We start from the raw sequence: 15,993 nt of genomic DNA, 5'->3' as shown, positions 1-15,993 counted from the left end.
TTCTTTAATATAGTATTATTAAACGCTTCTAAATGTTTCGGAGAAATAACATGGAAGTTAATTATGAGAAGTTGGTAAAAGATCTTTTTTTACTTCAATTGGATATTTTCACATGAATAATAAAGCGCTGCCTCATTCAAATAAGAGTATGCTAATTGCTGATTGGTTATATCGACTTCAGTATTTTAACTCAATAAACAAACTCAAAAAAAACAATTCCATTGTGTTATTTACAATAAACACTAGTGGTATATGGAAAATATAGTATAGTATAGTATAGTATAGTAGAGATCTATTGAAAACTCCAAATACTTGCACCTGCAATGAGTTTTTATTTTCACAATTATCAAAGTTTTAAATTATATTCAATGTAAATATCTGTATTTCCGTTGCAATTTTATTCCAGCACAGATCAAGTCAGATACGTCCAAAAGACCAGGTATGCTTTGTAAAATTTTCATGGGCGGAATTGAAATCATATTATTTTGAAGAAATTCTCTAATTTATTGATGAGAATCGACTTTAGTGAAGCGTTGCCAACTCTGAAAAAATTAAATTTTCATTAGTCATAACCATTGTTAGAGGTTCAGATTTCCATTATTTAAAGAATGATGACAAATTTCAAACAAAGCATTCCAAAGTCATTATAGTTCTGAGATATATAATTTAGAAATAATATCTGTTGATATTACATATAAAAATTATTTGTAAATAATTTCCGTCTAGTTTGATACGATATACTTCCATCCAAAAAATTTTTGAGGGAAAGAAATGTAAAACAATGTTGAAAAGTGTCTTAAAAATAAATCAATCGGCGTGTTAGGAATCACACGTTAAAAGGTAAGACCTTGTTAGCCCTAAGCTCTCACAAGTTTCGACTTCTGAGGGTTGCCGTTCGTAGGGGTGTGACAGCTGATTAGCAAAAAAACATATTTTGAACATTTTTTAAGCATAGTACACACAAAAAAGTGACTGAAGGTCACATCGTAACATTTATAATAGGGAAAAACACTTGAAATTTGTAGGTGATTATGTGAAAAGTTAACTTTCAAATCTCATAAAAATAATGAAACAACAAGAAATGTACAAACGGACAAATTCTTGTTCATAATTATCAAATTTGTCTTGTTCAAATTCCAACTCGGATAAATTTTCTGAGAACTGATACACCGTATTATGAGTATCGATAAAATGTTGTCAAGTCGGTAATTGAATGACTTCTGAATAACGTTATAGAGGTTATTCCTGAAATGAAAAGTTTTTTGCTGAACTGTAAACAAACCAATCTGTTGACAAATCATATCTAATCGTTATCTGCGAAACGTTTAAAAAGAGAAAATATTGATACGTACCACCTGATTTTTTTTAAAATGAAGCCCGTGAAATTACTTGACTAGACGTATTGCATAAAAATATTCCCTCCACGCATTTTCTACACGTATTCGCTACACGTATATGCTTCTTTCAGAAGTATCAGTCTATTTAATATCCGGGAGCTTTTACGTTACAGAAAAATATCTACATTGCTGCCTGGGTTGTCAGGAATATAACCGCAATTAAATTTGGTTGAATTATCTGTGATTCATTTTTGAAGAAAATTGCAGTAATACATCGAAAAAATGAATCCAACCTCGATGGAGGCAATTCTGGGTTACCAGGTGTATATTTATTTTTTCTAAACACGATACTACGTCAGTGACTGTGAAACAATGGACGCAAGTGGTGATAAAAATCATTTAAATCCAATAACACCCACCCCTAAGTAGTGTTCCACTTGGTATTTTGAACAAATATGTAGCATAGCAGATTCTGAAAAAAATGATCTTTTACTAATATAGAAAACGTTCACTATTAAAAAAAAATTCATGAAAACTACAAAATGCGTTCGTTATTTTATAGCTTACTTCATGTTATTGTGTTTGAAAAAAAGTGAAATTCAATATATCATTTTATAGAAGATTACTGCGAAAAATCAACTTAATCAACGAACCTGTTAACACCTCGCAATGCCCAAATTGCTACCAATTGAGATTTGGTAATGATTTTCCATAATCCAACATTGATTGATTCCAAATGACGTTGACTTTGTCATATTGTTGACTAGTCATGGAAAATGAAATTGATGAATGAATAATATCCGTGTGTTTACAATAATTTGTAATTTCATCATTTGTCTAATATCTATTGAGATAAAATAGTTCTTCATTTTCTTTAAAAAATCCAGCCATTTTTCATCAAAAAAGACTCTGAGTACCTTCAAAATTATTAAAAAATATTAGGTGTTTTCACGTTTTCTTGAGTTTTAATTAAGAGAATTAAGAGTTAGCTGGACTGAGTGGTTTCAAAAAAAAGTGAAGTCCAAATAAAAAAGAAAGCTCGTTCCAGTCAGTATTTTAGAGAGGAAACACTGACTCTCTGATAGCTTCTCAACTCCACTTTTTCCACAGTTTAGTCATCTCCAAATGATTCTAACTTGGTTAGCGTAACGCATATCGGGACTCGATGTTCTGGTGTGTGGAAATAGTTTTCATAAGATTCATTTCACGCCGACGGTTGCAATTCAACAAACAAACGAATACATACACTCTTTTGAAAATATCTGTATAGGACGAAACTGCAGTAACCTTAGTTACAAATACAACTGGTAAAAAATAGAAAATTTTATTTCTCATGATGATCTCTTACCACGTAGTAACGTCTAAATACATTATTATATAGATTTATTCTTCATTTGAACTAATACTGTAGCAATTTTTATTCAAAATCCATGTAAACCAGCGACTTCGTTTGCATGATATTCTGACAGCAAATATCTCTATGTATCTGCCTATCTTCCATTTGAAAGGAAATTATGTTCCTTCAACTATAAATTCGATCCAAATCAACATCGATGCCTACCCTACCACTGAGGATGACAGTGTTCCATGTAAGTGAAATGTTACTATTCATTTAGTATATTGTGTAGAAATCCTGTGAATGATATCTGATGTAATTCCATAACGAATGTTTCGAATACAAACTGAGTAGAAAAAAGTGTTTTTTGTATAATTCAGTGTTCATATGAAAGTATTCGTTTCAAAATAATTTTTTTTTCGTGTAATTCAATGTTTATTTGAAAGTAGTAAAGAAGGCTTTTTCTTTCAGTTTGTGTCTGAAAGTTACTTCTTTGCATGATCTACACATCTATGTATAGAGTTACTACTTCAAAAATTGATTGCTTCTTTCCTTTCTTTGGAAAATTTTCACATTTTTTTTGTATCAAGATGGAGTAGTAAAAAAATTTCTTTCCCAACAAAAAAATAAAAAGTATTTTCAATGTATTCTTTCCAAAAAGTATTTGACGAAATTTCTCATTTTGGCATATATCGAATTGAGTCGAACACTGAATGTTGAGTGAAATGTACCACAATATATCAGTGAAAACCGGTTCAAAATCGGTTAAGCCATCATTGAGATTAGTGCGTATAAATGTACAGACAAACAGACAACAAATCTAAAAATGCATTGCTTTGAATTCTATTGCAATAATAAAGACCTCCAAAAATACTTCTCGAATATTTTCCAGATCAGTTGAATGTCCATCAAGTTACACCTACCTGGGCTGAAAAGTGCCGGGCCTAAGAAAGAAAATGTATTTTTTGTGCGAAATACTTCAATACTACTTTTGTAGAACGATTTATTTTCTGCCTCAAAATATGTCTTAGTTTCAGCGATAAACTTCGTAATTTGAGCATTTTTTTGAGGTGTGCGAATAGTATGTAGTCGCTGGGAGCCAAATCTGGCGAATATGGTATATATAGGAGCAATTCGAAACCCATTTCAAACAATTTTGCCATCGTTTCCATTGATTTCCATTTCTTCCCGCAATTTCGGCCTTCAAACACTCCAATAACTCTATATAATTATCGTATTGATGGTATTTTCCTCCTCAAGATAGTCGATGAATATTACATTACGCACATCCCAAAATACCGAGGCCATGGCCGATTGTTGTGCTTTTGGTCGCTTTAAACGAGGTTCATTAGTTGACCTCCACTCAGATGACGATCGTTTTGATTCAGGAGTGACGTGATGGATCCATGTTTCATCCATTGTCACATATAGACAATTTTTTATGCTTGAACATGGCCAAACACTGCTTAGAATCATCAAGACGTTCTTGTTTTTGGTTAACAGTGAACTCGCGTGGCACTCACTTTGAACACAGCTTTCTCATGCAATATAAGACCAACACGTTATTTCGATATCTTCACACTGTCAGCAAACTCATGCAACTTCACTTTTTGATAATTCAAAACTATTCTGTGGATTTTCTTATGTTTTCTGGTGTTACTTCCTCATTTGAACGTCCACTGCGTTCTGCATCATCGGTGTCTCTACGACCACGTTTGAAGTCAGCAAACCAACGTTTAATTTTTGTTTCTAACGGAGCGGAATCCTCATAACACTTTTCAAGCCATTGCTTCGTTTGAACGGTATTTTTTACCATCAAGAAGCAGTGTGAAATTAAAACATGAAATTATTTTTGATCCATCTTAGTATAGTGTCACTCTTAGCACAATAACTCACAAACCTATGAGTAGAATATCATGAAAACTCAACAGTTTTCTTTTGGAGGTTAGTACTAACTGAAAAAGCGGTAAATGCAATAAGAATAACGCCATCTATGTGTTTGAACCGAGACTTTCCAGCTCATATAGTATACAGGGTGTTAAGTATGTACCATAAATTCAACAGACGATTCTTTAGGTAATTTAAAGACGAAATGTGTCCGCAAATCCTTCGTTCTCAAGAGTGTTAAAATGAAAATAAAAAAAAAGTTATCCGTAAATATCTTAAATATCCTTTACCTAATTTTGTTGCAATTTGGCAATGGTGTTTATAACATTAAGGAGCCAATTGAGCCCGAACGTGATTCAATTTATTAAGTCCAGTGGCGTCTCGAGCGGGATTTGAACGAATATTTTTGACTTGAAACTTGCACTGACTTTTGTGCAAGTTTCATTATTTTTTTAAATTAAGCAATTAGAAATACAACTTTTTTGTTTCCTGAATTTTTTTCGTACCTTGCTTAGTTTTTAACAAAAAAAAGTCGACCTAATTGCATATCCCTGGACTTCACAAGGAATAATATAGGGAATTGAATGTTTCTTCTGGAAATTATTATTTTTACAATTTTTCATTACTAATTATGTAACAATAAAAACAAATATTAAATAACATTAACATCTAGACTAACAAATTGCACTAAATTAAGTGTTGGAATTGGCCTCCTTCGGCTTCAATACAACCGTCTAGCCGCCGCATCATTGAATTTCGCACTCTTCTGAAAATACCATAAATAATAATTAAGGGTTGCCTTGGAAAATGATTTCAGCTTTTAATAAACAACTTGACAGTTGTCAACTTTATAAGCTTTTAATTTATAATTGTTATGGAAAGTGTGTTTAGAGGTTATTTTTCGAACCATTTTTGTGAAACATGGTTCAATTTACTAACAGTGAAATGGCAGATATGCATTTCTGTTAAAGAATGGCTCACGGAAACTCGAATGCTGTAAGATGCATTTACCATGAAATATTTCCTCAGCGTGCAGTGAAAAACTTTTATACGTCTCCATGTACAACTATCTGAAACAGGCAGCTTTAAAAGATCGATGGTTGTCATTGGGAGGCCTGCCACGATACGAACAGTTTAAAGAAGAAGAAGAAGCTGTTTTAAATGAGATCGAAGTAAATCCTCATATCAGTACTCGGAAAATAGCTGAAGAACTGAATATTACCCATGTCATAGTGTGCAAGCTCTATTACCCAGAGATTTGTCTCTGGGACTAGCTTTTTCTTATTGGTTACGCGGTAAAATAAGAAGAAATCCAGGTTTCCTAAGTCGAATATTGTTTACAGATGAATCTTGTTTTTCTTGCGATTCAATTATTAACTTCCAGAACAATCATATTTGGGTCGAAAGCAATCCACACGCCTTGATAGAAAATAATTTTCAAGAACAGTTTTCTTTCAATATTTGGGTTGGAAGTGTTGGTGATCATCTCATTGGGCCTCACTTCCTTCCACCTAGACTTATTGTAGAAGAATACCGAAGGTTTTCAGAATTTGTTTTACCTGGACTTTTAGAAGAAATTCCAGTCATGGGAAGATTCCGTATGTGGTACATGCACGTTGGTGCTCCACCACACTTCAGTGTAGTGGCACGGTAATTTTTGGATGAAAATTATCATAATCGCTGGATTAGGAGAGCAGGCCCACACCCATGGCCACCTCGCTCGCCTGAAATGAATCCCTTAGATTATTTTCTCTGAGGACACCTTGAAGCGTTGGTATACAAAACTGCTATTCAAAGTGAAGAGGATTTACGAAATTAAATCATTCATTCATGTGACATAATGAAAAATACGCCAGATATTTTCAGAAGAGTGCGAAATTCAATGATGCGGAGGCGAGACGGTTGTATTGAAGCCGAAGAAGGCCATTTCCAACACTTAATTTAGTGCAATTCGTTAGTCTAGCTAGACGTTAATGTTATTCAATATATGTTGTTATTGTTACATAATTAGTAATGAAAAATTGTAAGAATAATAATTTCCAAAAGAAACATTCAATTCCCCGTATTATTCCTTGTGAGGTTCAGGGATATGCAATTAGGTCGACTTTTTTTCCTTAAAAACTAAGCAAGATACGAAAAAAATTCAAGAGACAAAAAAGTTGTGTTTCTAATTGCTTAATCCAAAAAAATAATGAAAATTGCACATAAGTCAGTGCAAGTTTCAAGTCAAAAATATTCGCTCAAATCCCGCTCGAGACGCCACTGGACTTAATGAATTGAATCACGTTCAAGCTGAATCAGCTCCTCAATGTTATAAATACCATTGCCAAATTACAACAAAATTAAGTAAAGGATATTTAAGATATTTACTAATAACTTTTTTTTTTTATTTATTTTAACACCCTGTATCTTGAGAACGAAGGATTTGCGGACCCATGTTTATTTGAACATTTCGTCTTGAAATTACCTAAAGAATCGTCTGTTGAATTTATGGTACATACTTAATTAACACCCTGTATGTTTAAAAAAATTAAAATTACCAATAATGAGTACAGTATCCCACACCAGAGATATGATTTTTTGAGGCTTTTAACATTTCATTAGCCAACCAATTAGTCAATATACTCCGTTTATAGTGAAATTAGTTTCGTCGGTAAATAACACATATCTTAAACTTTTTGTTTGCCTGTTTATGCCCTTGTAACCCTTATACAATATTTTGAACGCTTTTTTTTCGGTTTAATATTATCTACCCTGAAACATCGTAGATTAATTGTAAATGATCTGAAATAAATTGATAATTCATCATTCTTCTTTGCACAAGATTACCTTTCGAAAGCAGTTATTGTACTACATCTGTTCCGTCACCATATTTTTTGTTCTATTTACCATACGGCAGATAATTGTATTAGGGCGATTTGCATGTCTTCTACTCCACGAATCTTGGCACTTATGTTGTCATCTTCCACCAAGGCGTATAATTTTCTCCCTTACACTTAATTGCACAAAATAATTCAAAAAACTTTAAGTGAATTTTTACGAATAGTATGGATGACCTCAAATCTTTTCATCAGCAGCCGCTGCGTATTTTTTCTGCAATTTCGATACTGAAATGGTCATTACTATCTTTTTAATGCTTGTTTATTTCTCTCATTCCAGTTGCTACTTTTCCTTTCGTCTCAATCGACGGAATCTTTAGAATGGAGTGAATTGTCGGTCGAAATTCTTAAATGCTGATTGGACACAAAAACATCATTAGTACCACACCATTTTTATTATAACTATGATTTGAATTGATATATTAGAATCTAATTGGATGATTACATGTACCTGAATTTGAATGCACTGCTGTCACTTTCGTTGAAAGTTTATGCTGTTTTAACTTTTTATTTCTCACACTGGTGGTTTCTGTTGATACAGGGGGTTCTCTTTTTGCTGTTACTTTAGCGACTTTTCCATTTTTGAATTGTAGTATCTTTATTCTCAATAAATGTATTTTAATGAAATGTCCACAGCTATCTGAAATAACTCAGAATCTAGTTGCACAGTAATTCTCGGATTTGAAATCGCTAAATTTCTTCATTTTCGACGACGAAAAATTATATTGACTACATAAAAGTATCGTCCCTAAAAATTGTAATAAACATTTTGAATTTCGTACTGTAGTAGTCGAAGTGTAATTAGAAAAATCACCCACAATAGTGCAGGTACAAGTTTTTATTCTATTGATCAAATTCTGGCATCTGTGTGTAGATATACTACAAATACCTCTTTACAAACGGTACCTGGAGAGGCTTTGAAGTTGGTGTGCCCATTTTATCAATTCAGTTCTAAATTTCAAACATAATATATTGTGTTGCTTATTCCATCACCTGTAAATAACATCTGCAGAAGTGCATTGCTTTCACCAGGTGATCGTAAAATGAGAACATACTTTTAGGATCTTTCTTAAAATGTGTGATTTTTATTGTGATTAGAAGACATTCATTAAAAACTACTACCTACCACGATATTAGTCAGGCGATATTCGGTTACATGTAAGTCATATGATTTTCTCAATTTGAATAATAAATGTCGTGATTTGTCGATTTGAAATTATTTTCTCGGTTTTCCACTATCGGTTTACTTTCTTCATATTTTTGCATATTATAGATTTTTATTTATTGTTATCGACATTTATTTTCTGAAAACCATATTCGTTATTTATTCTCTTTTTAATGGAACTTTTTGTCATTTTGAAAAAAGATTTATGCGAAATTACAGCAGCAAGGAAGTTTTGCTAAGTCTATACTATGCGACCATCAGTTCTCATACATATAAGATACGGAATTCTTAACTGGGGAACGGGATCTTTTCCACAAAGAGTTTTTATTCATGCTATCAGAATCATTGATGATCTAGAATGGCAACAGTAATGTAAAGTTTCCTTTAATAAATTGAGAATTCTCACTCTTGCTGGTTTATATATTTTAATTTTCAAAGCACGCTTGAAAGCCTATCTTATCGAAAAAACTGCTATAACATCAATGAATTTTTGCAAATAAATAATTCTTCAACCCAGTTGCCCTAGTCGGGCAACTATTATTAAAATGTTCTGCCCTTTCATATGTAAATGACTGTAAATGTTTACAAATTTGTATTATATTATATTTATTATGTTTTAGACACAATTGACGTCTTCCTTGTTATTGAGTACGGTTTTTCAAAAGGAATTTTTATACTTTTCAACGAGAGAAGTAAATAAATATTATTAATATTATTATTATTAACCACCCCACTAGAATATTTCGGTCCTCATATACCAACCTGCATTTTTGAAATGTCCAAAAAGTAATATATTGATTGCTTACTGATGCGGATATAGATCCTAACATGTTAAACAACTTATACGGTACGATAGCACAAAAATAACATCAGAATCACAACTGACAATCCATCCAAATGAGTTTATGAAAAATATAAATATTCCAGATAACTTTCACCTATTGGATACAGACATACGAACTGAAGAAAACTATAAATGAAATAAAGAACAAAACATCATCTGGTTATGATGAAATATCAGGTAAAATTTTAGAAAATCTCCCAGAATACGCTTTAAATACTCTTGTTGAGGTCATTAATAAATCATTTCATTCTGGCAGATTTCCTACATGTCTGAAACTCGCGATAGTTAATTCCGCTTAATAAAGGTGGTGAAATGAATGATCCATCAAACTTTCGACAGTCTCAAAAATAATTGAAAAACTGGTTAAAAAGAGAATGCCTAACTTCTTAAGTAATCATAACATTCTATGCGAATCTCAATATGGATTCCAAAACCATAGAAACACAGGTAATGCAGTCTTCTCTTTTCTGGAAGATGTATATATGGGTTTAAATAATAAAAAATCTATTGGGGCAGTATTCTGTGATTTCTCAAAAGCGTTCGACTGCGTGAACCATGAAACACTATTATTTAAACTTCACTGCTATGGCTTTGGAGGATTATATAACTGGCTTTACAGTTATCTAACAGACAGGAAGCTGTTAGTGAAACTCCAAGGAAATACATCACATATTGAGAATAATTCATCAGAATTCATCAGAATTATTCATCAACCACAAGGTTCGGTTCTGGGTTCTATCCTTTTTCTGCTTTATCTGAATGATCTAATAACCATTGATATTAAAGGAAAGTTCACACTTTTTTCGGATGACACCACGATCCTTTGGCATGGGACAAATGAAGATAATCTCAGAGACATCATAAACCTGGATCTCTATAGGGTTAAACAGTGGTGCGATTCAAACTCCTTATGTTTCAACACAAATAAAACAAACATAGTTTGCGTCAAATTCAATTTTGACGACTTACTTACACAAAATCACGCTACAGTTAACAAAACTCACACCAAAACTTTAGGGGTATTTATAGATGATAAATTAAAATTTGATGAGCATATAACAAATCTATGAAAAAAAATTGCATCTGGCTGCTAAGCAGTTCGAGTTGTTTCTAACGAACTCAATCAATCCTCAGCCAGAACTGTGTATTTTTCCTTGATAGATTCGCACTTCAGTCAGTAACTTCTAAATTCAGGACAAAATCACAATACCACTGCAAACCACTTTTCATCAGTCAGAAAATTTTAACTGTACCTTGTTCATTCCTGTTAGAAACCGTTTGCTTAATTCACAAAAAATATTCCAACTCAGCAGTAAATAATGATAGAAGTTACCACACGAGAGGAAGTCGGAATTTACCCTTGCCAATCCCAAAATCAGCAATTACAAAATTTTCTTTTATATATGAGAGCAAGAAAATATACAGCCACCTTCCAATGTGCTATAGGGCAATATCAAATTCAAAAACATTCAGAAAATTGTTTAAAAGAGTACTTTTGCAAAAAGCCTACTATGACTATTTATGTGTATTCATATACGTACATTTTTTAAACTTATAATGATTGTTCACTGTATATCATAATTTTAATATTTTTTAAAAAAACTTTAAAATTGTTGACTTCATAAAGTTTCACTAGCTTTGTCAATAAACATTTCTTGGACAATAAAGCATGATTGATTGATTAATTGACTTGTGTCTGACTCTCAATACAGTTCATGTAATCAATATTGGAAATTTTTAAAATACATTATTACTGGCTATTTTCCTAAAGTATTGTATTGTGCTAAGTAAATACAAACTGTTGCTGTTATCCTTGTATGTCCTATTTTGTTACATATACATATATTCAGTATCTACTTGAAATTGTATATTATTGTATAGTTTATAGTTTTATATGACTAAGTAGCAAGATCTAATATGTGTAATTTTGTTTGTTTGTTTTTTTTTATTTGATTATTTCAACCAAGCTTTGTCAATAAGATATGAATCTTCAGGCAATAAAGCATATTTTGATTTGATTTAAATGTGCATGTGCATGTTTGTTTGTTACGGTTTCACGCAAAAACTACTCAACCAATCATCATGAAATTTTGTACACATGTTCTCGGAGGTATTAGAAGTAATATAGGATACTTTTTATTGAAAATAATGATTTTTTATGTAACAAAAAAATTAAAATTATTTATTTTTGTTACAGTAAAATATATTTTAACATTTGTTGTTGCAATTCAACAAAGCATATTTTAAATTTTCGAAACTTTATCGAATATAATGATTTTTAAAAATTGATAATCCCAGCCAAGCATTAATATATAGTTCTCATATTGATTCATTTCTATTATACTGACACAAATTTAATGGCATAAATGCGAGCGAAACCGCGGGTAAAAGCTAGTTGAAAATACTCAAAATACCAAGATCAAAATAATTGAATGGACTATTTGAAAAAGCAGTTATATCAAAACTGAGAGGAAATTAGTAATAAGTATGGAATTCAAAAATATAAATTGAAAGGGGTATATATTGAAGGGAGGGTTATCTATTACTTATTAGTTATCTTTTCCATACAGAAAATGTAGGAAAAAATTAGTTTCGATTTTTTTTTCTTTCATGTAGTTCAATGGTCATATAAAACTAGTTATTTCGGGAGGGCTTTTTCTTTCGCTTTGTATCTGAAAGTAACTTCTATGGATGATCTGCACATCTATGTGAAGAGATTATTTTGAAATCTATTACTTTATTCTTTCGAAAGTTCATCAAATTTTCTCTACAAAGATGAAAAAGTAGAAAGCCAAAACCTTTCTCCTCAAAAATATAACATCACCCGAAGACGTCGTGAAATAAACCTATTTAGAGACTCTTCCTCACCCTTTTTGAAATTTTTCATTCACATTTTCATGGTTTAACATTATTGACATCTTGTTGCTAAACCTATTTAATAATTCAGTTCCATTTGAGATTACGACAATTTGGTTTCTCTGCAAAATTTCAATCCTGGTATTTTTAATACATCATTCATTTATCTGTTCACTTTTTTTCTTATAGATTTTAATTTTTTTTTCATTTTTATGAAACATATCGAATCGTCTTCAAAAAAATTGCAACATATGATACTATTGTTTATTCCAATTCGTTAGAAACAAAAATGATTATGGAAAAAATAACAAAATCAAAAAAATTTTAAAATATTAAATTCCGGAAATTCAATTCAATTAATAAACACGTTTCATTGAATGACAAGAAAAATTACATGAAAATGTGAGACAAGAGAACAAGTCTAGCACGAAGCGTAAAACAGAAAACTGAAATAGCATCAATGAAAACGAAATAAATTGAAAATATATCTGAATATATCTTCGCTCCAGAATGACTTTCCTATAGATTCATATCAATAACTGAGAATGCAAATGGTCTAATCAAATTACAAACTTGCCATTTTCTGTGGTAAATTATTGTTACGTCCAAACGTTTTCTCTATGAGAGGAAAAGAATATTTTCGTTCAAATTTCTGATGATATTTTTTGTTTTGAGAGTACGATAAATACATTCAAAATTAATACATATACTTAATGAAAATTCAACCGATCTGAAAGAATATGGAGGATAATTGAGTAGTATTGTTGGAGGTCTTTATTGTTGCAATAGGATCCAAACCAATAATTTTTAAGATTAGGGAAAGAAAGTTTTTGGCTTTCTACTACTCCATCTGGATACGGAAAAATGTGGAAATCTTTCAAAGAAAGAAATGAAGTAATCAATTTTAAAAGAAGTAACTTTATACATAGATGTGTAGATCATGCAAAGAAGTAACTTTCAGACACAAACTGGAAGAAAAAGCCTTCTAAAACAGCTACTTTCATATAAACATTGAATTACACGAAAGAAAAATTCTTTCGAAACACTTTTATATGAACACTGAATTATACAGAAAACACTTTTCTCTACTCAGTTTGAATTACAAACATCCGTTATGGAATTAAATCAGACATCATTCACAGGATTTCTACACAATATACTGGATGAAAGGAACACATGCATGGAACACTGCCATGCTCACTGGTAAACATCGATGTTTTCTGTATAATTCAGTGTTAATATAAAAGTGTTTGTTTCGAAAGAATTTTTCTTTCGTGTAATTACTGTAATTCAATGTTTATATGAAAGTAGCTGTTTCAGGAAGACTGTTCCTTCCTGTTTGTCTCTGAAAGTTACTTCTTTGCATGATCTACACATCTATGTATAAAGTTACATCTTTTAAAATTGATTACTTCCTTCCTTTCTTTGGAAGATTCCCACATTCTTCTGTATCAAAATGGAGTAGTAGAAAGCCAAAAAGTTTCTTTCCCAAAAATTAGCCACTCCTAAAAATATAACCCTTTCAAATTTTTAGATTTATTTTGATGTCTGTTTGTCGCTGAGTTCATAAGGACCAATCTCAATGATGGCTGAACTGATATAGGAGCGGTTTTCACTAATAGGTATAGTTATTGCGGTACGTTTCACTTAACATTTAGTGTTCAATTGAATTCAGTCATTCATGCAATTGAAAAAATATGCCAAATTGAAGAATTACGTCAAACATTTGGTGGAAAAAATACAATGGAAATACTTTTCAGTTGATTTGACTGAGACTTTGGTTAACTGAATTTTTAGTTCGTGAAACAATTTTCTCATGAATGAAAGATAGACAAATACATAGATATTTTTGCTGTTAGAATATCTGGTTAAATCCAAAAGTGAAGTCATGCAAATGAAGTCGCAGGTTAACATGGATTTTTGAATTGAAATTGCTACCAATATTAGTTTAAATTATGGATACATCCTATAATGTAATAGGGAAACAAATGATAGAGCAATTTTAAAATTCAATCGCTCTGATACAAATTCATTCAATATCCATAATCATATATACAAATGAATTAATAAAGTCCCACTTTCCTAAATCAAAATAATAGGTCTCCACATCAATTATTTATATATCAGTTTTTTTTAAATCCCCTCCCCTTGGCATCAAACCGGAGTTCATATTGCCACAGAAATTCCAAAATAAATCGAGTCAGTATATTTTATATTGATATTTTAGATTTAATTATGAATGTTAGACTCATTTTGTATATTTTTTCATTGAGTGTACCCAAAAGGACTGTTATATTGGCCAGAAAAGCAAACTATTACTTATCAGTTCTGCACTGCGAAAATTATTTTTATCAACCACCAATTGCTTCTGACTTTCATCAATCATTTAACCACATAATCGACTTATTCATTGTTAATAATTATATTCAAATCATGCCGTTATTATTCAAAACAAATCATACTTTTTTGCAGATGTTTTACTTGGTAATACTCAAAAAATTATCTCATTCAGCTATAGAACTAACATGAAATATTTTCAGTCTTACCAAAATCCCGTAGACGAAGAACCACCTTCCGCAAAACTCATTCATGATCATGAACAGGACCGACAAACAAGAAAAATTCACGACTATTTTCTCTCAAGCAATAAGCCACAGACACAAAATTATTTCGCGGCGATCAGTGTTCCTAGAAGTCGTAAAATATCGCAAGTCGCGTGTGACAAGTTCTTCGGCGTGTTGATGGCGGAAGGCGCGCGCGATGAATGATCGTCAAAGATGTTACTCCTGCCAGCCAGGATGGTGTGTAGTAGTCTGTGTAGTAACATACCGGGAGGACCAAATAACGGCGACGTCGGCCTTTGAGGCGGCGCGACGCCTTGGATGTGGTTACCGCTTATTCGGCTTCGTCACTCGAGTAGATTCAAGCATCCCAATAAGAACTTCGAGTGACATACCACTCAGTTCTTTGTATTGAATCTTCAGGAATGGATATTTTTTCTGGTTCGATCGATGACTTCAGGTTAACGACGTTTCATCATCCAAACCAATGGGCAAGAAACAATCATAATTTAACAATCACTACTGGTCTAGGAAGATTTCTCACTGGATGGGAGAATGATATACATAATACTCTGGTCAAACATCGGTGCTATGGCTTGTTGGATCATTTTTGTGTATGGCTTTCCAGCTTTCTGAAAAAACGTTCCCTGCAAGTGGGCGTCGATGTATACCTCTCGATTACTTTCACCATCAACGCTGGTGTTCCCCTGGGATCGATATAATAATAATAATAATTGCTTTTATTGACAAAATGCAGTACAACATATATAGCAGATATAAAAAAAACAGGCAGTTTTCAAATGATATCCTACATTTTTGTCAAAAGGCAGAATTCAGGTTCTGATCTTGTCGTTTGAGTAACGCAATCAGAACTTGCTCTTCCATTCAACCGTCTTCATACCAATAATTACAAATGAATTCTAATCATTAACCACTTATGCTATCACCTATCCTTATTTCGTTCAATGAACGACAATGAAAAAACAATAAAAAAATAAAAAAATGTTAACTAATAATTCGCCTACAAAACGATAATGAAAACTAGTAAAGAAACAGAAAAATGTTGGCTAATTATTTTACCTAGAAACAGATATTTGCATGTATATACACATATACACACATATATAA

The 15,993-nt window shown here is 31.8% G+C and overlaps 1 protein-coding gene across 1 annotated transcript in view; it reads right to left on the bottom strand.

Moving 5' to 3' along the window:
- The window catches only part of ImpE1 (Ecdysone-inducible gene E1), a 126,682-nt gene extending 111,606 nt beyond the window's left edge, over positions 1-15,076 (bottom strand). The window contains exon 1 of the mRNA XM_074172348.1: positions 14,851-15,076. Within this exon, the coding sequence (XP_074028449.1) occupies positions 14,851-14,901 (51 nt within the window). The 5' untranslated portion in view covers positions 14,902-15,076. The remainder of the gene's footprint in view (positions 1-14,850) is intronic.
- Between the last annotated feature and the right edge of the window lie 917 nt (positions 15,077-15,993).

This window comes from Leptinotarsa decemlineata, unplaced genomic scaffold (assembly GCF_025532065.1).
Source record: "Leptinotarsa decemlineata unplaced genomic scaffold, Ldec_3_MD MMD2_tig00000090_RagTag_RagTag, whole genome shotgun sequence".
In the NCBI taxonomy this organism is placed as follows: domain Eukaryota; kingdom Metazoa; phylum Arthropoda; class Insecta; order Coleoptera; family Chrysomelidae; genus Leptinotarsa; species Leptinotarsa decemlineata.
Note: the sequence above shows the minus strand (reverse complement) of the source record. Positions and strands in the feature narration are given on the sequence as shown.